The sequence below is a fragment of the Dermacentor albipictus genome, chromosome 7 (genome assembly GCF_038994185.2).
Source record: "Dermacentor albipictus isolate Rhodes 1998 colony chromosome 7, USDA_Dalb.pri_finalv2, whole genome shotgun sequence".
Taxonomy (NCBI): Eukaryota; Metazoa; Arthropoda; class Arachnida; order Ixodida; family Ixodidae; genus Dermacentor; species Dermacentor albipictus.
In genome coordinates, this window is record NC_091827.1 from 90,230,318 (window position 1) to 90,253,883 (window position 23,566).

The 23,566-nt window shown below is 47.7% G+C and overlaps 1 protein-coding gene across 1 annotated transcript in view; it reads right to left on the reverse strand.

Annotated features, from left to right (window-relative positions):
- Positions 1 to 318: 318 nt before the first annotated feature.
- LOC135908739 (protein toll-like) overlaps positions 319 to 23,566 on the reverse strand; it is a 55,843-nt gene continuing 32,595 nt past the window's right edge. Inside the window, exons 3-7 of the mRNA XM_070522011.1 lie at positions 10,411 to 10,652; positions 7,977 to 8,298; positions 7,477 to 7,615; positions 6,123 to 6,447; positions 319 to 616 (exon numbers count right to left, since the gene is read on the reverse strand). Coding sequence (XP_070378112.1) covers positions 319 to 616; positions 6,123 to 6,447; positions 7,477 to 7,615; positions 7,977 to 8,298; positions 10,411 to 10,652 — 1,326 coding nt within the window. The remainder of the gene's footprint in view (positions 617 to 6,122; positions 6,448 to 7,476; positions 7,616 to 7,976; positions 8,299 to 10,410; positions 10,653 to 23,566) is intronic.

Below are 23,566 nucleotides of genomic sequence, written 5' to 3' on the forward strand. Positions count from 1 at the left end.
TTCATGTCAGTGGTCTGCTAGGAGAACGGCGCATTATACTTGGTCACTATAGTAGAAATTTGTGACGGCGGCTGAAGCGACGCGAAACCCTGAGTTTGCATCTGAAAAATGGCGAAGGCTGAATACTTAGCGGTGGCGGCGGCTAGCTGGATCCAGAACGAAAGCACGTGTGTCATGGCTCGTGTGACACGCAGATGCGCGGCGCTGATGACTTTGGCTGATAACTATTCGCGATGATAAAAATGACGCTGCCTCACTTTGTTCTGGGCGGGGTTTCCTTCTGTCCTTTTTCTTAATTCTGTGGTTGCATTTAAAAACCTATTGAAGCTCGATGTCGCCAGTGCTGTTTGTGGGAAGCTGCGATGACACTCCCTCGATGATGAGCTTTCTTTCAGCTTGTTTCGTGGGAAGAGAGTGCAGCAGCCTGTCCCAGAAATTCGGCTCACCCCAACGCAGGTAGTTCGCTGCACGCACGTACAGCCGCAGGTCTTCATCAAGTGTACCAGGCAATAGCTCGTCCACAAGGACAATGACAAGCCGATTGACGTTGTCCAGCAGAGCACGCTGGTGTGCCAACCGGAACTCTAAGCGGCACCAGTCACTCGCCAAGAAGTTCCTGCGACAGCAGACGCAAACCATTAGTTTCTCAAATTAGTTTTCACTATTTACTGCACTATAACATTAAAATGACCAGCAGCAAGCAGGCGCAGAGACATCTAGAAAGCGTCGCTCATCTGGACGACACGATGTCACATGTACATCTTTACACAAGTCCCAATGGAAGGCGGGCAAGAATACATAACGCAGTCTCTATCGCAAGTCACCGAAATCCTAATATCGGCCAATGAGTAAGGCGAAGGAATATCAGTGGAAACAGGGCCTCATATTTATGGGCTGTGGCTTTGTTATGAGACCGCTGGCAAACAGCGATGATGAAACAATGATTGCCTGTGCATTGGAATCAAACTAATGGATTGGAGTCTGATGGAATTCAATATGTATTTCATTTCGCAGAATTCCAGTCAATCTAATAAGCGCAAGTAAGTTTGCCTAAATGAGTTAAGGAAAAGAGAAACAAATTGGAGGAAAGCCTTTCGGGTCAGAAAGACACGCCTTCCAGTTGCTACCTACCAGTGGGAGAAAGAGCGAATGAGCCTTGCTGCACAGTAGAACCAGAAACTGTCACTCAGGCCAGTGTACCTGAAGAACCGCACTGTGGGCCGGTGTTTTCGTTCCCTTGATATCTTGCGGAATTCTTGTGATTGATACTAACTAAAAGATTGCAGCTCTCGATATCTCCTATTCTTATGGTTTATTGAAAGGCGAGGTTCTTGGTTTCGGCGGCATTTATGCCAAAAATAGCACAAGAAGTTACATTGGCCAGTCGCCTGCGCTTCAGGACAAGTATTACGGGGCGCCTGCTGTTCACAGGACGTTCCGCATACGCTACCGTCGCCGTAACTATGCCGCTCAGATTTCCTGGATAAGTCTAGTATGTACAGACGCCCCTGAATTCAGGATGGCAGGATGGCGGCCGCGGTTGCTCGAGGATAGAGGATCGAATACATAATGCAAGCAATGTGGGTTTGCGTCCCGGATGCTTCAAGTTGCGTTTTCATGGGCTATTTCCTTTTATCTCATCATTTCTGCGTTTCAATTTTCGGAAACTGTTCATTTTTCCGGGGCTTTCCTTGTATTCATTGTCATTTGGCATCGTGTGGTGTCAGCTGAGAATCGAAATCCTTGATTTTTCCTATTATCCTCGCTCGCCGTCTGTCATACATGGTGTGCCAGCTAAAATGAGCCATGTTGATAAAGTGTTGTGGATAGTACTCATAGATCACCGCAATGGAAGAAGCAAGAGACTGGACTACCACCATCAGGCAATAGGCTAGAAGGTGGTAGCCGCACATCAACGTACTCACTTGACATATACAGGGCAATTCTTTGTGGGCCTTCTGTTCCTATATGTTGGGGACCCGGACGTGATACCACATCACACTGTATACGTTTACCAATTTTCTTCTTGACGTGATGGAAATGGCCGCCAGTATATGGCGTCTCGAGTGAAACGGAAGGTCTTCCGTCGCCACACTGAAACTTCCTGATTTCTGGCCCTCGGACCGTGAACTCTGGTTCGTCCACATCGATGTACAGTTTCGCCGTCAACGAGTCACATCTCCAGGGGTCATGTACGAAAATGTCGTGAGTGCGCTTAACGCGACCACTGCAGTCCGCGACATTTTGGTAGCTCCTCCGTACGATGATCACTGCGACACCCTGAATAGCAACGGATTCAACAGCTCCTCTCATCGCAGGAACTTGGTGAGCTGCTTCGCCGCGTGACACAACTCCTAGGAACCAGCCCAACACCAGCAGACATAAAAATCCTTCAGGAGCTCTTGTTCCACCGTCTACCGAGCCAGGTACGCATAGTTTTATGTGCCTCACCTACTACCACGTCTGCCGATGCCTTAACGACGATGGTAGACCAGATTTGGATTCTTTCTGTCCTGTGATATCCACTGTTGACCGTTGTAATACACCCGATGCGACACAAACCTAGTCACAGTAGCACTTTGACGAACCCGACAGTTCAAGCACGCTCCTTGTTCTTCAAGTAGAGGAGCTAACTGACCAGTTAGCTGCCTTACGATTTCGTGCAAATAACATCAGCAGTGGCATCGCTCGCATGAAGAAAATGTGTAACGCGCTCTGTCTCTCTTTATATGTTGGAATCACGCCAGATATGGCACTCGCGCACAGCAACGCCGTCAGCCTTGCAGCTTTCCTGGAAAAGGTCGGGCCAGTCACTGATGACGATTAGCGCTACTGGCCCTACATCAAGCCGTCTCTTCTACGTCACTGAGCGTTTCACGAAAGTTTGCTATCTTGTACATACTGGTGCGGAAATTTGTGTCGTTCTCTCTACTTTTCAAAACCGCAGAAGACATCGCCATGACCCGTGTTTTCTCTATGCCGCAAACGGTTCCACCAATAAATTTTATGGCCAGAAATCCATCACTCTTGATCATTGTCTGCGACGCCCTTTTCGATGGCTACTCACCATTGCCCACGTCTGCCGGGCGATCATCGGCGCTCACTTTCTGTGGAAGTTCAACCTTCTCGTCGTCCTTTCCAACTGCTGCCTTGTTGACTCCTTAACAAACCTGAGCGTGCAAGGCATGACCACGTCTGCGCCACCTTTGCCTCTCCTACAAGCACACACCCAGGTACCGAAACCGTGGTCTACCATGCTACTGGAATTTCCAGAGCTGTTCGAACCACTCTCGCCAGATCATCCAATAGTGCACAACATCGCGCACCACATTATGACTAAAGTACCCTAAGTATGCGCCCGACCTCGCCGCTTAGCACCACACCATCTGAAAATTACTAAGCAAGAATTCGAGTAGATGCTCGAGTTAGCTTTTGCTCGTCCTTCCGCTAGCACTTGGTCACCTGTATTACATATGGTGCCCGAGAACACGGGTGGTTGGCGGCCGTGTGGCGATTAACGCGCCTTAAACAAAGTGACGATCCCGGTAGGTATCTTATACCCCGCATCCACGATTCCAACGCATCACTTCATGGTTGCTACTTCCTTAGTAAGGTGGATCAAGTAAAAGCCTCCCATCAGATTCCTGTCGAGCCTTTTGACATTCCTAAAACCAAAATCATTACTTTTTTACATGCCATTCGGCCTCCGTAATGTCACTCCAACATTTCAGCGGTTCTTCGATCAAGTACTCCGTGGCCTTACTTGTGGCTTGGTCTATTTAGACGACATTCTTGTATTCAGTCGCTCTGCTGAGGAACACGAATCTTACCTACGTAAGTTGTTTTAACACCTCCACCAATATGGCGCGGTCGTAAACATCTCGAACAGAGAGTGTGGCGTTGCTTCTATCGATTTCCGAGGCCATAGAGTAGACGAGCACGGCATACAACCTGTCCCATCCCGTGTTCGAGCCATTAAAGATTCTCCACGTCGGTCTTTCATCAAGCAATTACGGGCATTTTGTGGCCTCATCAATTACTTTTGCGCAGTCTACTGTCTGGCACACCACGTGCAAGCAGGCCTACATCATGGACTAATGCTGCTGAATCTCATTTTCTCTCTGCTGAGAACGCCCTTGATACTCCTACTTTACTGACATAGGTGTTAGCCCCATGTTTCAACGTCTGGTAGGCAAGACATAGGAGCCTATATATTGACGCGGCAAGAAACGCGCTACAGCACATTAGATCATGAATTGCAAGGACTGTACCTCGTAGTCCGCCGCTTCCGTCACAACATCGAAGGGCGTGAGTTCTTTATGAGCACCGAGCACAAACCGCACGTTTATGCTATTACCCCTAACACTTCCTCGCACAGTCCCCGCGGAAATCACCACCTTGCATATATCTCCGAATTCACTACAAATATTCGGCATTTCAATGTTGCCGATAATCCCTTGCGGACGCTGTGTCATGGATCCATATAAATGCAAGCCAAGTAAATCGTGCTGGTATTGACTTCAACCGCCGCGCTACCACTCATCGCACAGACAGTGGACTACAAAGTACCCTAGACTGCCAACAGGTCTCTGCACTTAGAAGATATCTTACTGGCCGGCTGCAATGTCCCAGTGACACGCGACATTTCCGCTTTTGTGTTCGCCTATGAACGCAGATTTCCGCTGCTGAGTTCTGTGACGATAAAGCCTTCAGTGACGATGAAACCACCTGTGCGACTTTAAGGGCTTCCTGTACGTCTTGGTCTAATTAATAAAGTGGTAAGTACTAAAAATATGGCAGGTTGTAACCCTTAACTTCGTGGCTACATTCCAATAGAAGGTTTGTGGAGCGCGTTTGCAATGATCGCTTTCAGTTGTTTGCGACTGGCTACTCCGTTAAGCGCAGCTGAGTTTTCAGGGCTTGAAGGAAAGCCGCCTTCCACGAAAGCGATTGGCTGCGACAACTTCTTCACGGTTACTCGAAGCGAAGCTCGTGGGTACCTGACCCGACGGCTCTTAAGCCCAGAAAGCTATATGAGCTCTTTTACACTGCTTGAAGGTAACAGGCATGAGTGCCCAACCTTGCATAGTGCGTGCAATTGGCCTACACTCATGTCTTTTCTCTGTCCCTGTCTTTAAATGTTACATCTGCTTCCAACGTGTAGGGTAGCAATGAACAATGTTCAGGTGAGCTGCTTGCCCTTTTCTGAGACTTTGCTTAAGCAGGATAAAAAAGACGTTCGCACATGGCTACGCGTCGAGTACTACGGAAACTCGTGTCTGCATATGTGCTATACATAACCTTGCATCGACATTGCGACTGTGAGTAAATAAAGGAAAACTTTCGGATATAGTCAGTACTACCTATTTTATTAACAACGCAAACACTATTGTTGACCTCTGCAGGACTTGGGTTACAATGTATTTATTTCATTGGAGCAGAAAACCGATCAAACTAGACTTGTTTTGCATGCTCAATGTTAGCTGGTGCACATGGTAAGTGTACCGCTGTGCTACGCATGTGCACGTATCTAGTCAAGGTAGTTCTTGAGTCGGGATATCATCTCATTGCCGTCACTTGCTGTTTGGCCGCTACCCTGGCTAAGGCCTCCTACCTGGCGCTGTTTTGTCTGTTATGCAATTATATACTGAATAAACAAGACAGTCGATCAGATATAGGACATGGAACTGAGATTTCACATTGCGCGAGCTGGCCTAGTGTTATTGTGTGTGAAATTACCCCCTGTAGCAAAGGCATAATGACACAATATTCTAAAATTTAGGCGCACGATGCCTAATCATGGTGCGAGGTTTAACACTCAAACTCCCACATTATCATGAATGCGAGAAGTGAGCAATAGAGCACGAAAATGGGGATCCCCAGCTGTCTTGAGATAATTATAATAAAATAGGTGTTTGCTAAACTATACAAAAACCTTGTTCACACTGACAGCATACACGCTTCGTCGTACGCTAAAGCTCGTCACCAACATCGCACAAGTGTGTCTACCAAGTATATTCACTTTTATCACAACGAAAAGGAGAGTTCCATCCCAAACAAACACCGAAGGTTTACCCTAACATCCACTGTTGTCAGCTGCACGTGAAAGAGTAACTACTTACTGCGTGAGAACAAGAAGTGTCCGCCGTGAGCACGCCACAGCATCGTGAATGATGTCCTGCAGAAGGAAGCCGCCCTTGAAATTGCGCTCGTAAGTGCAGCAGGAGAAGCCGTTGGCCTCCAGTCGCGGAATGATTTCTTCGTGTATCCAATCGGCGTCTTTGCTGCTGAACGACACGAACACATCAAACAGCTTATCCGTGTCCAGCTCGTCCTCCGCGGCGCCCCACGCCAAACCACACACACCACGACCACGTAGCCACATCTTCAGTGCCTGCTTGTAGCGTAGATAAGCGGCAAACAGCGCCAATATGATCGCCAGGAGACCTGTTCGCCAGCCAAAGCCACGTATCAGTTCAGGGCCATGAATGTACATGTTGTCAGCTTCTCACGTCAACAAACATCGACGCCAGTCTGAATATTTCTCTGAGTGAAACATACAATGACGCAGTTGCTCTACTACTGTGCATCAACAGCGCTACAATATACATGGTCTTTCCCTGCTGCCTGTTATACGCCGAATGCTTAAGTTGACGCGCCTCTTCTCGACTCTCATGAGTGACAATGTGAAGCTGCTTTAACCAAGGTGTAGAAAATCCTGATCCAGTTGCAGACAATGCACATGTATTGAAAGCTCAGCTAAACAAACCATCACCGAAAATCATTGATCAGAGAATGTGAACTTCGCCCTCAGAATGCATCGGCAAGTTACCGCCACGTACTTGCGAAACCGAGTAGATACCAGTCTCTTATTTTGTATTTGCTGTCAACCCTCGGTATTCACGGATTCACCGCGGAGCTACCTGAAACTTTGAGAGGCCTCTTCAGTAAGCGCTTGGGCACGTGTATCCTCTTGTTTGCACAAAATCCAGTCGATGCTTTCCAGGAGTTTAGGCTTCTTGCCTGCTGATTCGTTGTTCTGGTGCTTTGAAAGCATATTGTATAATTATACCTTAGATAATAAAATTGACGTTCATTTTAAGTCAACAAACTACGTTTTCACTTTTCTAGTGAGAGCCCGCGGTCAGCACCTTTGGCAGTATGTGCCCAACCGGCGATGCCCCATCTTCGGATCAGTCCACTTTCGTGTTCTGATCCATTGAGAAGATCCTGCCGCACTTTAAAGCCTCCCACACAACTGCTCCCGCAAGGGTGCAATTGACGCTAACGTCGTACGGCCACCATCGGGCATTGAAATACTTCCGTTCAGTTTCCAACATAGCTATTACAAAACAAGCATAACGAATAAATTACATACATTTCACCAGGTTGCTGGGATTTTTAAGATCCCTTCGCTCACCACATTACCCGACTACACGAAGCTCGAAACATTCTATGGGCTCATAAATCACTTACCGAAAACGAGAAGGAGGTACCTCACTCCTCTTGGTATCGCGGGCGGGCAGAGGTCTTTCTCTCCCAAAATAACGAATTTTTTTTCAGACACGAGAAGGTTGGAGTTTTTTGCAAAAATGATGTTTCTGGCATCCCGAACCTATCGAAGATAAGCGCAAGGTTACAACCGCATCAGAATCCACTGCGTCAGTTTGAAAAAACATATATTGCCTAATATTTGAGGTGGCATATTGCAAAACCTATTTTATCTCTTATCCGTACTTAAAAATATTCGATAAACTCCCACGAAGAACTGCTACAACTGCAATAGCGATAATGATCAACACTGCCTGTAGAAAGAGGTGTACGAGTAGAACAATTTAGTCTGCAAATCAAATCCTAAGCCAGATCCCCACTTTATAGAATAATATTTATGCCACTGGAGAGATTTTTCAGCATCCTTGTAAAAACCTCATATGACAGATACCAAGTAGCACTAGTCACTAGGTCAAAGTTCTCACCACGTTGCGATGAGCTTGAATCCACTGTCTAAAGCTGTAGTCCACGCAATCGCAGGCATAGCGGTTGCCAGACAGCCAGATGGAGCTGAGGTTCAGTTGTGTCACCAGCGAGTACGGTAAATGCTTGAGCTTATTGCCGCGTAAGTCGAGGGAATGCACTTTCTCTGGAATAGAGGACACGTTTAGACCAGACAAGGCATTGTTGTTTAGCGACAGCACTTCGAGATGAGGAGCTGCTTTTTTGACAGTGCCATCCAAGTATCGCAGTTGCTTTCCGCTCAGGTCCAGTCGTATGGTGCCGTCCGGCAACACGTTCGGAATCCTGCCGATAGTCGCCGACGAGCAATTCACATCAATTTCTCGCCTACCGAAAGATTCATCATTGCATCTGCAATGACATCCAGGCTCGCATCCATGTTCCCACCTGAAGAAATCTTCCTGCGCTAATTCGCGCAGTTGCTTTCCTTTTAGCCACCATGGTTGCGCGCACGTTGCCGTTCCTCTTGCCCAAATCTTACTGTCCTCTTTCATAAGCCAAGCCAACCTACAGTCGCAGATCAAAGGGTTGTCTAGAGAAGAGAAATCAGGAGAGAATCAGAAACAGGAAAGGAGTTCCAATTTCCAAACGTCGCTTCGTAAGCGAACGCTACGTGGTTACAAACGTATCAGCAGACGCATATAAACAAAGTGCTTCGCATTTCTTGTAATAGTTTCGCGAATAACTAGGCAGGCTGTAGTAGTCTGTCGTGAAGTTGCAATCTCTCTATATCAGCGTGCGCACTTGAGTGATTGTAAGCCATTGAACTCCCGTGTTTAGCAGTCTCATTAGGTTATATATTATGTGTATTGTCTGAAAGAGTCTAGCCGCGATGAATATCTGTCCGGGCACGCTTTTGGGTTCTGTTACAGCTAACAACCACCACTTCACAAACTACCCCAAAACCGGTCACAAACCAAACATTGTAGCATTTTAGAGATAAACCTTAACTAGACGCTGTATCCGAATAGATGAGGCCGCTTACTTTTGGGCATAACGTTGCATAAAATTTACGCTTTATTTGATTGGTTGCATTGTTGCTGAAATACCTGTTCAACCTTTTCTAATAGCGGTGCACTGCCAACTGGTTTGCTGCTTAGTAGAGTGCAGTCCACTTGGCGGACGGATAGCAGCCGAATGCAAGTTGCGTCTGCTGATTCCGCAACAGACCGGTGAAGTAGGGCAAAGAACACAACTCTCACTGTACTAAGATTATTTTCTGATGAACGCAAGCTCAAAATGGTGAAAATACAAACTTATATGGCATGTTCAAATGACGACATCAGTGCTACGGCTGCGTAGGAGTTATCGAAGCAAAGAGGACATAGTAAGAACACGGGGGCAAAGTGAATTTATTCAAGATCAAAGCATGGGAATCAAAGCGAAACATCACACAAACACAGCGTTCAACAATCCTCATATGGCTCAAGTTTACAACTGCCTGTTGCCTATGTATCGGCCCTTGGAACCTCCTTTTCCGCTTTATAGGTCGGTCGCTAAAGCTCCTAGTAAGCAAATTTAACAAGATGGGCTAGGTAAATGCACGGATTGCTATCGCTCGGTTCCATAACGTTTTGACCATGCGCGGTTTACGCGAGGCTCATAGATCCGCATGATAACAAAGGCGCAGCAGCGCAGGGACCACAGAATAAGTGCTATGAGGAACAGTATAGGAATTGTTTGATGGTGTAACAGAGCCAAGCATTATTTAGTGGAACATTGTGACCTATATTCAGGGAAACGATCCAAGAAATCAAAGGAGGTACGTAACTGTCAATAGTCACAGCCAGAGTGCCCGAGATTTCCAGCGCAAAATCACTTCTTTGGAGGAGCTCCACTTGATTATCGCCTAGGTTCAAGGAAAACAGACCGTTTACACCGATGAAAGCCCCTTCCACGTTGGTGATGTTGTTCGCCTCGAGATTAATAGTAGTCAAAGCGCTGGTATTGCCAAACTCCCGTTTTTCCAAGCTCAATATCTGGTTAAACGCAGCACCCAGATATTGCAATTGGGGCAGAATTCTTACTGAACCGTTGAGGGAAACCAGTTGGTTTCTGTCCAGGAGCAATCTTCTTAAAGACAAAAGGCCTTCAAATGCGTGCTTCGCAATCCACCTGATATTGTTTGATTCCAAGTCTATGTGTATTAGGCGAATGTTGCCTTGAAACGTGCGATCCTCAATGCTTCAAATTAAATTGTCCCTCAGGTAGAGCTGACGGAGCTCTGTCAGTTCGCTGAAGGCAGCGTTGATGTTCAGAATCTGGTTGCACGATAGTTTGATTACCTCAATCTTTCGCGTCCGATTGAATGCCTTCGAAAGCGTCGTTAGCCTGTTGATAGAAATATCTATCTGTTCCAGAATCGAATCATGCGCAAAATAGGAGTCATTTAGGAACGAAGTGCTGTTATTCTTTAGGTCTAGCTTGGTCAGCTGGTCGAGCAGCTTGAAAGCTCGCGGCATTATATAGGTCACGGCATTATTGCTCAAGTCGACACGTCGAATTCGAGATTTACGGTATGAAAACTTGGTAATAACGTTTATGCAATTCTCTCCGAGTGCGAGTTCCTTCAAATTTGGCAACGTGGATCTTGCTATGGTGTCCGTATGACTGATGTTGTTCTGGGTGAGAAGAAGAACCTGAAAATAAAGAACATACGTTTGTGAGGCTAAAAATTAAGGCAGAACTCATTTCACGATCGCCGTCGACAGTAATGCGATTAACATTGAACCAGTTTAAGAGCAGCCCGTATCAAGGAAGTCTTGTTTATACAAAATCAGTGGTGGTCATTCTGAAGCTGCCATTGCTTCGTCTATATGTGACACACACTGTCACCAGTAGCGGCTTTCTTTTGTATGTAACTGGCTTGCAATGGTAGCTCATGAGCATGGCGGCATACGTCGATGCAGTGACAACTATGAATAACAAAAACGGAATAACGTCAATGGAAAGAGAAGGAGCGGCATGATGATGGCAGCATGATGACAATGACATAACGATTCCGAAATGATGTTTATGGTGTAACGGCGACAAGACAACGACGACAAGAGGTTAACGTGATGGCGACGACAGCATGAGGACAACCAGGTGACGAAACTGCAATGCCTATGATGGCGAGGCCACGATGGCAACGGCATGAGGACGAATGCGTGACAGCGACTGTCTTACGACTACGCAATGATGACGACAGCATTACAACCAAAGCACAACCACAACTGAATGACCTTAGCACGATTACGCTTGGATAATAGGAATTACAATTACGTTTATCTATGGGGTTTTACGTTCCAAAACCACGCTCTCATTGTGAAGTACCCGTAGCGGGGCACTCGGGCAATTTGCACCACCTGGGTTTCTTTGACGTGCACCTTAAACTAAGTATACCGGTGTTTTCGCATTTCACCCGTATAGAAATGCAGCCACCATGGCCGGGATTCCATCCCCCGACCTCGTGCTTAGCAAAATGACAAGAATGACGATGATGCAACGACGAAGGCCGTGTGACTATGACGGCATGAACAGAAGAGAATGTCGTTACTCCGGTGATGACGATGCTGAAACGACAGCGTGACAATGACAGCCATGAAGACATTTGCATGACGACGATGTAGAAAGACGTCGGCATAGCAACGGCGGCATAATAACGATTGACTGATGAAAGTTTGAATACGCTAGAATGACGTCGAGAAAACGACGAAGGCGTTATAATCACGACGGCTTGTCGACAATGAAATTAAATTTGTGAAGTAATGGAGATGGTAACATCAGAATTTCACAAGGAAAGCATGGCAACTATTGTATGACGACGATCGTGTGCTGACGATGGCGTGATGAGAGCCGCATGATCACTCTAGTATGACGAAGATGGAACGACCAGGACCATGTTATGGGAACAACACAACACCGAACATAGGACGACGATGCAAAGATGACGATGAAATGACAAAGATTTGCAGGTAATGGGATGACAACGAACATACGAGCACGATCGCGTTACTACTACACAAGGAGAGTCGGGTGAAAAAGCTGCAATGGTGACAATGCGCGACCACGATGACATTAGGAAAGCTACCACATGCTAGTGCCCAAAGCTATTGCAAAACTTGAGTCACTAGGTCGTCGTAGAAGGTGTGACGACAACATGACGACGAGAGAGACGATACGAAGCAGGAATGATGAAGATGGAGCGACCACGCAAGCCTCACGACCTCGTGGACATAACTAATGGTGCAAGCTGGTAGACAACTTGGGCTTCAGGGTAGGTGCGTGAGGATAGATGAATAGACAGACAGACAGACAGACAGACAGACAGACAGACAGACAGACAGACAGACAGACAGACAGACAGACAGACAGACAGACAGACAGACAGACAGACAGACAGACAGACAGACAGACAGACAGACAGACAGAGACGGATAGATAGATAGATAGATAGATAGATAGATAGATAGATAGATAGATAGATAGATAGATAGATAGATAGATAGATAGATAGATAGATAGATAGATAGATAGATAGATAGATTCAAAACGCCTGAACTAGGCAAAGAATGTTAATCGCAATGTGTGTGTACGCGTGCGTCAGTGTGTCTGCAAACGCACGTGCTTAGAGCACTCATATGTCCCGACCATCAACAGTATTTAAATGTTTACTTGCCGTATCGCCACTAACAATGTGTACATAAGCAGGTCTCGATCAAATTTGTGCCTAGGCAGACATTCCAATTTATCTGATCATGAAGAACCCGATAAGCATTCGAGTAACCCAAGCAGGGTTTTCTAAGTGCAGCCAAAAGAATTGAATACGGTTACAAAATATTGTCATGTTTATAGGGTTGCTTCTTCACTGAATTCGCCCGCATGCCGTCGTTCGTGAATGCTTGGTGCGGAATCCCAGTAACACGCACGGCTGCAGTCGGAGGTGGTTACATTCGGGTTGGATGGCTATGCTTTGTGTGACGGAATCTTCCAAGCTGAAAACGATTCTAAAATTATTTATTCATGCTACGTCAAACCTGTGCAGAATCACGGGATTACATGATGGGTGCGCAGCGAAAGTGGTAGGTTTAATCAGGTGGAGTGACTTGACGGATGGTCTTTTGTAATAGCCTTCATGGACTGCGCAAGAAAACAAAAAATTTCAAATATATGGCAATGGGCACATGGCCTACACCTCGTGCGCGCGAGTTAGACGGGAAGAGGGATGCGTTAGAATAACGCTTTATTTACGTGGGACAGTTAGTAAACCTACATTTAACATACTGTTCACTCAGCAAGAAACATATCTGTAAATATGTGTTTTTTTTTCAGTTCGCAGATTTAGGCAAATACCATACCGTAAATCTTTTGTAGCCTTCAGCGTCCATAAATGGGACGAAATTTGTTGCTAGCGTGCCTTCGCATTCACTACACCGCAACGAAATTGTGCACTTATATGGTGCGCGCCACAGCACTGGTGACGGCGTCCTGCTATGCACTTGTTACATTTAAATGCGTAAGGACTTGTTTGCTTACCCAACGAAAAAAAGCTATCTATGCGTGCCACAAGACGATCGCTTTCAAGACAGCACCCAAAGCACCCAATGAATTCGACTTCATGCTGCCTCTCGCTTCAACGCAAGATATGCGGCGAGAACACAGAGCGTACGAAGCTCTCAGCACTCACCGGAACAAGCCCCCCTCGCAGATCGCTTTCAAGATTGGCACCCACACGTCTCTCTTTAACGCCGACTCAATGGCGGGAACACATCGCACACGAGGCTATCAGAAGTCTGCGCACTCTGTCGCCAGCGCCGACCTCTCTCAAGACAGGGCCCTCGGAGCGGCGCCAGACGCAGCCTCCGCCGGAGTTCAGTTGATCACTGTTCACGTAGGTTCGACGTGAAAGGATAAGGCGCTATAGAGTGATATCTCCTTACAATGATCGGAACGTCATTAGCGCGCCTGGCGCGACCACATATAGCAGTTTCCTTCAGTCATCCATTCATGTTGCTTTAGGTTAAGCTTTCAAGTTCAGTATAACACTAACCAGCCGAACGCAACAGACAACTACGAATTATCTTCAGTCATTGCATTCTATCGTACTAGTATACGGAGCAAAGATTTCGAGTTTAAAAAAGAAGCCTCACAAGAAGCTAAGAACCGCGAAACTATATTGGAGATTTATCTAAGGCGTAAGGTTAAGAGACAGGCAGACGACGGTGTGGATTAGACTGGTAATTGGGATAGACAATATTTTAGTGCATCTGAGCATTTCAGTGATCAATCTATGTTCGTGATCTGTCTGCCATCGTTCCGTCATCACCCGCCGTGGTTGCTCCATGGCTATGGTGTTGGGCTGTTGAGCAGGAGGTCACGGGATCGAATCTCGGCCAAGGCGGCCGCATTTCGATGGGGGGAAATGCGAAAACACCCATGTACTTAGATTTAGGTGCGCGTTAAAGAACCTCAGGCAGTCAAAATTTAAGGACTCCTCCTCTACGGCGTACCTCATAATGAGAAAGTGGTTTTGGCACGTAAAACCCCATAACTTATTTTCGTTGCGTCATCGTTACGCTCTTACGCCGACCATGTGGTCTAATTTGTTTATTAGCACGGCCAACTAGTTAGGTGCGCATGGGCATGATGCTATCGTGGAGGTTGCATCGTCGTCAATGCAGCTCTCTGAACTGATTCTTCTCCCGCCGCCGTCGTCACATGCAGTCGTATTGCATTTGTTGTCACCCAATCGCCGTGATGCTGTCGCAGTCGTTCCGTTGCCGTCATTGTATGTATGTATGTATGTATGCTTTATTTCCACAAAAACTAAATACAGCTTTGCGGGGGTAAAGTGGGGAAAAAAGCTGCTCGTAGCAGCTTGACCAGCCCCAAATACCCTTAAAAATACAAAAAGAAAATAAGGGAGCCGCAGAGCGGAAATACATTTTTCCCAAGTACTTACATGTAATAGCATCGTCCGCCTTTTGTAACTTCATCCACGCCACACAATCGCTCTCTCACTGTGGTCGTGATAGCATTATCCTGATGCCATTGTCGCCACACCACCTTCGACGTTCGATCGATGACAATCATTTTCATCATGGTATCGTAATGAAGCTTTCGTAATTCGATCTGAATAGACCGCCCTCGTCCTGCCATCGTGGTCAATGCGTCTTCGTCAGACAGGTGTTATTGTGCATCCGTTATTAATGTGTAATCGTCATGACGACGTGGTCCTACCATCCTCATCCTTCCAGCTTCACCATTAACCTCCCTTTAGGCCTACATCACCACGCCATCGTCATAGAGGAGCTTCGTATTGCGGACGTCGTCCCGCCATTGTCGTTATATGTTTCTATACGTCTCTATATGTTTCTATATGTTTCTATATGTTTTTATATGTGTATACGTTAAACAGTTATCGCCAAGATTTGGTGTCACTGCCGTCGTCATGCTGTCGTTGTCGTTCGATCGTCCCCACTACAACCTCGTGACCCAACTCTCGTCATGCCGTCGTCATAACTCCATCTTCGTCACACAGTGGTCGTCATACCGTTATCATCATGCAGTTGTCGTCACATTTTCGTTTCACGAACCTCATAAATTCAGAAACGTAAGAATACTGTAAGAATGCCCTCGTCATTATAGTACTGACATGTTCATCATTCGTTGTACGTGCTTCCTTAATAATCATGTCGTCATTTATTCGTCAATATGCCGCTATTGCCAGGCCATCGTAGCCATTGCACAATCGTAAGAGAATCGCCCTTGTTAAGACCGGCTCGCTGAGGTGCAAGTTTTGCCAGCCAGTTGCGACAGCGGCGCCCACTTTTCCTGGCACGCCACTGCAACCCTCTAGCCACGGCGTCACTAATTCGACTGTTTGCGGAGAAAAATACGCGCGTCCTCGACTCTCCGTCGCAGGAGCCAAGATGAGTTTGACGAAGCAAGCTTCGTGCCTGAACCCGCCACCACCAACTGGTCTGCTGTGAACAAGGGAGACCCCGAGGGAACGTAGTTAGATGCCCCTTCCCACGCACCGTTCCTGACGTCAGCCCCGAGTTCTGCGAAAACCGTCTGACCTCGGTTGAGGACCGTGAACCTGTGCGGAAGTGTGTGTGTGTGTAATCCCTGGCGCAAAAAGGCGACTCGTCTACGGTGCCTAATCGGCCGTTTCCCTCACCTTGGGATAGAAGGGGGACCGAGTGTTTATAAACCGCTCTTGTGCGGCTGCTCAGGGTACTCAGGGTCATGCAAGACTGATAAACTGCAACGTCCTGATGTAGATACAGTAAATAAACCCATATACCTTGTTCTCCATGAGAAGCAGTCCTTCCCTTCAACAACGTCCTCAGCATCGGTAAGTTTGACGACGCCATGGACCAGCTACCATCTAATGCATGCCCGACTCCAATATTGACAAGTGATTACGAGCGATGGGATTGATCCCCCAATCCTGACAACAGTATGCCAGCGCTGGGAGTCTCTCTTTACCGAATACGTATTAGTGAACGCCACTACGCGCGGCCTCCGCGATGGAGACTTCTGAGCCGGCTTTCTTGCTTGAAAGGTGGGTAAACGCTTAGAGCAAACTATGTGAAATATGTTCTTATAATGTTTGAATAAATAAATGTAGCGTAATAGAATGAAGCCTCAATGCAGCAGTCGCACAGATTCGCAGCGACCGACTGCGCGTCTGCATGCTTGTCCGCGCACTGTTTCGCTTTCGCCGTGTGCGCGCTTTCCCACCGTGCCATGAGCTTTAGGCCGCAGAATATGAGCATGTGACAGTATACAAGCAACCATTGATCGAAAACAAGCAGCTCAAAAATAATTTCATTGTAGAGACTTCAACGTGATGTGCCGTCATGACGATACAATCTTTTTTTCTTCTAAATTCTTGGACGTTTCAATATTATTTCTCGAGTTGCGTCGCACTGTATGTTCATTGGTGTTTTCAACGTGGGATTTCCCACTGCTTGTTTTTTGTAATCCAGTGCACAGAATTCATAACACAAACATGACAATATGACAAGCTTTATTAATGTGCGTCTTATCGCTCCCTTTCCACTTCAGTGAACTTGCCAGTATCTATAGCATCGACAAGTTCAGAGATCAAATTAGCTGGGCAGCGGATTCGGGCGTGCGTCTCAGCGCGCGTTTTCCGAACTTCGCAGACCCGGCACCGTAGCAGAAATTTTCCTCGCGTCTGTGCTTGCTGCATACCCGAGTTGTAGCCAATGACTGTTTGCCGGTTTTATGTTTCGCGAGCGAAGGTTCATGCAGCTTCTTGTCTTGCGGCTACGTGTGAATAAGGCTGACACCGGGCTCCGTTGCGTACGTCCGGCACTGCGGCACCGAACAGCATGCCTACCATGTTGCGCGCCTTCAAAAGTAGCCACTACCTATTGTAGTGATTTCCAGCGTTGTAAAGGAGGCACTTGAAGCGGGAAAATCTCGCCACTAAATGAGGACCGCAGCGTACGAGGGAATTTAAACTCATTTTCCGCTCGCTTCGGCAAACCCAAAGCAGCCGACGCATCCGCCATTTCCACGTGATCCCTCCTAGCACGTCACGCCGACGGTGGTGCCACCTTTTCCAGTGGTGGAGCTCGAGGCCAATAAGGCGACCTCCAACCCTGAAATCGGCCTAGAAGAAGTAGTAAAACATTCGGCAAGCTCGCTCGCTCTTAGACCCGACATGCTAGATTAGCTAAGAGGGTTTTTAGGAGAATATCTCGACAGATTCAGCGATCGGCTGGGTAGAACCGAACTAATAACGCATAAAAAAGAGCTGACATCAACCGAACCTGTTCAAATCAAAGCCTTACAGGGTGTCTCCAAGACAGAGAGAAAAATGTGGAGGCAGAAATAGAGCGCATGTCAGACCGCTGGGAGTGCGTACACGTCACCGCTAATACTGGTAGAAACCCCTAACAAGGACCGTCGTCCGTGTGTTGACTACAGGAAGTTATATGCCATCACTAGGGATCAGCTGTACCCGATACCGAACATTGAGGAACGAGTTGAAAGAGTTAGCGCTGCTAAATACATTACAAGTATATATCTCGTGCGGGTGTATTGCAAGTTCCCCTGTCAAAAAGTGCCAGCCGCTATGCCGCATTCATCTCACCTGTAGGCACTTTTCGCCCTCTTGCACTCAGCTTCGGGCTGAAGAACGCGTCATTTAGCTTCTCTAAATTATTGGATATTGTCCTAAGAGACTTCCAGGAGTTCGCCTTGCCATATCTTGATGATGTAGCAATTTTTTCGGACAGCTGGGAACAACACGTATCGCACCTCAAACAGGTGTTCTCACGGTTGAGGGAAGCCGGCTTAACGATGAAAGCGGAAAAATGTAGGTTTGGTTGTTCGCAGGTTACTCATATTGGCCATGTCGGCCAGGGCACTACACGGCCGGCCGAGCTGAATATAGCTACGATCGGAGAATCTTATCAGCCGCGCACGAAAACAAACCTTCGTTCATTTTTGGCACTTCTGGGTACTATCAATGGTGCAGGCTGAATTATTCGAAAATGGCAGGTCCGTTAACGGACGCCCTCCGTAAGGGAGCACCGTGTAGCTCCCACTGAGATAAGGATAAAGATAACGCTTTCCAAAGTTTGAAAACGCTATTGGTTTATCGTCCTGTGCTTCGCGCGCCAAATTACACAAAGGAATTCATAGTTCAATGCGACGCAAGCGACAGAGGTATGGGTGTGGTACTTAGTCATGTCGTCGACGATAACGAGAAGCATCCTATCCTCTATGCCATCCGTAACCTAACTGGAAGAGAGGGAGCATACAGCGCTTCAGAGAAGGAATGCGCTTGTTGAGTTTGGGCCGCCCAGAAGTTGTCGTGTTACTTGTACGGAACGAACTTTATCTTCGTGACGGACTACTGTCCTCTGACGTGGCTTAATCAAATGTCACACAAAAATGGCCGCTTGCTCAGATAGAGCCTCACTCTCCAAGAGTACAACTTCGCCGTCAGATATAAGAAGCGAAAGTTGCATAGCAAGCTGATGGTTTGATCAGGCTAATTTGAATTCTGCGTTTAAGGGTCCCGCCTAAATTTTAGGTTTACTATTGTTAATTGTGTTAAGCCAAGAAGATCACCTCTCATTCAGCAGGATTCCCTCCATGATTGCAGAATTTGTCAGCACGAAATTGCTTCAAATGTTGGCATAGCGAAATGCACATTTTTTGTTTCTGCACTTATGTTTTCTTTGAAGCCTAGCGGGTCTAAAGTGAGATCGAAAGTACGTCATCTCGGCACGGAGCCGTGTTGTGGGGTTCGTTTTGCAGTTGCCTGTCCTTGTTGGATGTTTTGGGGCGGTGACATCATTACACAAGTGATCGCTGCGAGCCAAGGCGTCACCCCCTGGCCACCAGCCGCTCTCTTCCTGCCCAGCGGTTCTCAGCGCTGAACAGTCGTGATTTTTCGGGCCACGGAGGTGCTGTTAAAAACGGCCCGCTGAGGAGCAAGTTTGCCAACCAGTTCCGACAGCGGCGTCTACTTTTTCCGGACCGCAACCCTCTAGCCACGGCGTCGCTAAGTCGACTGTGTGCGGAGAACAATACGCGCGTCCTCAACTCTCCGTCGCAGGAGCCAAGATGAGTTGGACGAAACAGGTATTGTGCCTGAACCCGCCACCGCCGACCTGCTCTGCTGTGAACAATGGAGTCCCCGAGGGAACGTAGTTCGAGGCCCCTTGCCACGCACCGTTCCTGACGTCAGACCCGAGTTTTGCGAAGACCTTCTGACTTCGGTTGAAGACCGTGAACCTGTGCGGAAGTATGTGTAAGTCATCCCTCGCGCAAAGAGGCGACTCGTCTACGGTGCCTGGTCGGCCGTTTCCCTCACCTTGGGATCGAGAGAGGACCTAGTGTTTATAAACTGTTGTTGCGCGGCTGCTCAGGGTATTTTCTCTCGCAATCATGCTCGACTGATGAACTGTAACGTCCTGATGTAGATACTGCAAATAAATCCATATTCCTCGTTCTCGATGAGAAGCAGTACTTCCCTTCAACAACGTCCTCAGCGTGGATAAGTTGGATGACGGCATGGGCCAGCTACCATCTCTTGCGTGCCCGTCTCCACTCTTGACAACTGATTACGAGCGATGGGATTGACTCCCCAATCCTGACGACTGGATGCCAGCGCTGGGTTCGTCCTCAAACTCTTACACACTTAAGCACGGGTTGTCGTACTGTTGCCGCCACGCCATCGTTGTTGGGACATTACCTTCATTCCAGTTTTGTAATCCGGTTGTCGCCATAGCGTCGCCGTCACGACAACGTCACCATACACATGTCACCATCCCATTGTATTCAAGCCGGCATCACCATTCTGTCCTTGTTACACCATGACCATCTCGCCATCGTCACTAAGCCGTCTTCATCTCTTCCTCGTCAGCGTGGCATCGTCCGAATGGATTCCTCATGCCGTCATGCAAATTGGCGACTTTGGCAAGCGAGTACGACCGTAAGGTACACTGATACCGAAGACAAAGCATATTTTGTTGCCACCAGCATAATAGTTGGTTGTGTAATGGATTTGCCGCTTCTGCTTAAGCTGAGGCTGACAATGACGAAGACGCACTCTCAGCGAAGGTTCCGGAACAGGAACAGTGTGCTTCCATTTGAACATGCATGATAGCTTTGTCATATATATGGCAGTGTGACTGGTGGACATGCTGGGCAAACTGTTCCATGCACTGTGAGTGACAGGAAGCTCCAAACTTAGCAACACCTTCGACGCTAACCTTCGGCACAGAAGGCGACAGCTAAGACAACTACCAGAACTTGACTCACTCTCAGTAAAGGGTAAAACAATGACAGCCAGTTCAATGAGCAGCAGGATTGGAGTGACCACCTGCTCCGTGAATTTTCAAGATGACGCGCTCGAGGATGGTGAGGACTGGCAGGACCATAATAATCGAGTTGCCAGCGTCGATAACTGGGACGACCACCAGAGCCTCCGGTATGTTTACTTCGCCCTCGAGGATTCGGCGCGCATCTGGTTCGAAAACCATGAAGCTAATTTAGCAACTTGGTAAGAATGTTGTAGTCCACTGCGCAATACCTACGGAAGTTCAGACCGGAAGGAGCAAGCAGACCGTGCTTTCACTTCCAAGAATCAAGGACCAAATGAGAGTTCCGCCATGTTCGTTGAGGACATGTCGCGGTGGTTCAGGAGCGCTGAAGCCGGCACGGCAGAAGAAAGTGCGCTTATTGATGCGCCGCGTGAAACAGTAGTTGTTCGTAGCTCCAGTGCGCTAGCCACCAGGTATCGTAGCTGAATTCCTTAAATGAGAAGAACGATGGAGCGTAAGCTGCCGCAGCAGTCGTCGCACTCCAAGCGCCCAATCAACTACACATCTCTCTGTCGTCGTTCATTATGACCCCTGATTCGACGACCCTAAGATAGCTCGTGCGCAGTATTGTACGCGAGGAGCTGCAACAAATTCATGCAATGTCTCCTCAATCCCACGTCACTATTTCAAGTGATGTGGTTCGCAACAGATAGGTATCTGGTAAAACCGCTGGTCACGCCGCCAGTCGCAGCCCCTCTCCTGACGTAAGCCGAAGACTTAATATCTCCTATGCCAGCAGTCGGCTATCCGACTCGCACACCCACGCAACCGACGGCACAACCCTTATCTCGCCCTTGATACTGCTCCAACACTCTGCCTTCCGCAAGCCCAAGTCTAAACGTTCGGAAATGCAGTGTTTGGCACACTCAAGACAATCGGCTAATCAGCTACCAATGTGGTGAAGCAGGTCACCTATACCGCGAGAGCCGATACCACCAGGTGGGCCTTCCTGGGTTTAGCCCAGACACACGTCGACACCGGGATGGTAAGCCTCCCCGAGCTATTGTAGTGTACATGGCGAGCCAACAGTCCCCATCTCTTCCGCATCGCCAATCGCGTTTACTATCTCCTTGATGTTCAACGTTACCTCGCCAACACTTGCCGTTGCTATTGGCACTGGGGGCAGACTCATTAGGTCCGCGAGCCCGCGCAGGGAAAACTAGGAGACGCAATTTCCGGGGCTGAGGCCGCTGCTCACGGATCTATGAAACACCCTCCTCCCCGGATAAGCAAGCCGACCGCCAAGGATTCTCCCTCACCGCCGCATGCCCTCGACCCCAAAACTGTTTCCGCAGACATCTCCATACTAGTCTACATTTACGCGGTCCCTGCTCTTGTGCACACTGACGCCGATAATTCGGTTTACGTTAAATACGAAATATTTTATGCATGTTCAGCGATTGTTGCGCATCCACGTCAAAAGTAACACAGACACCCGTCGCAAAGCACGGTACAATAACAGAACAGACCGAACGTCCCGTGCGTAAGCACGCCTACTGCGAGTCACAAAAGGAGCAAGAGGCGATTCGTTGTCAAGTGAATTAAACGGCAGACGACGACGCAACTCAGCCCTCCACCAGCCCATGCATGTCCCTCGTTGTACTTCTCAAAAAGGAGGACGGCACTCTTCGGTTTTGTTTGGATTAGCGCAAACTGAAGAGGGTGACGAAAAAAGATGTATACCCCCTTCCTCGCATATATGGCTCTCCAGACACTCTTCGACATGCCCAATACTTCTCCTCAATGGATTTACGCAGCGCATACTGGCACATAGAAGTTGATGAACGAGATCGCGAAAAGACTGCTTTCGTAACTCCTGATGGCCTGTACAAATTTAGGGTGCTGTCCTTTGGATTATGATCATCTTCCACGCGATCTTTCAAAGGGTGATGGACACCGTGCTTTCAGGTCTTAGGTGGGAATCATCTCGCCTATTTAGACGTCGTCGTTGTTTTTTCTGGGAAGTTTGAACAACACTTGCAGCAACTTCAGTCTGTGTTCCTCGCAATTCGATCTGAAGGGCTGTCATTAAAACCTCAGAAATGCGATTTTGGTTATCAAGAACTGAAGTCCCCGGCCACGTTGTTAGTAATGAAGGTGTTTGGCCAGACCAAGAAAAGAGTATATATGTTGCCGAATTTACACCACCAACCAAGAAAAGTGACGTGCGTCGCTTCTTGGGCCGCTGCTCATACTACAGACGCATTGTGGAGAATTTTCCAAGATCGCAGAACCCCTTACACAATTTGCGAAGGAGGAATTCTCGTTTGTTTGGGGTCCGGAGCATATAGCGGCCTTCTCCGTTTGTCAGCGGTGCCTCCAGACACCGCCCTTACTTGCACACTTTGATGCAGATACCGACACTGAACTCCATACTGATGCTAGCAACATTGACCTCGGTGCAGTCCTCATGCCGTGGCAAGATGGCGTTGAACGTGCTATCGCTTACGCTAGCCGCACTTTCACCTATGCAGAAACGAACTACTGTACCACTGAAAGGAATGCTTAGCAGTCTGTGTGATAGCTAAGCTTCGGCAATATTTATAAGTTCGTCAGTTCAGAGTGGTTACCGACAATCATGCACTTTGTTGGCTAGCGAATTTCAAAAGACCCTTCAGGACGTTTTGCCAGGTTGAGCCTTCGTGCTCAAGAATTTGATGTAGAAATCGTCTACAAGTCTAGCTCAAGGCACA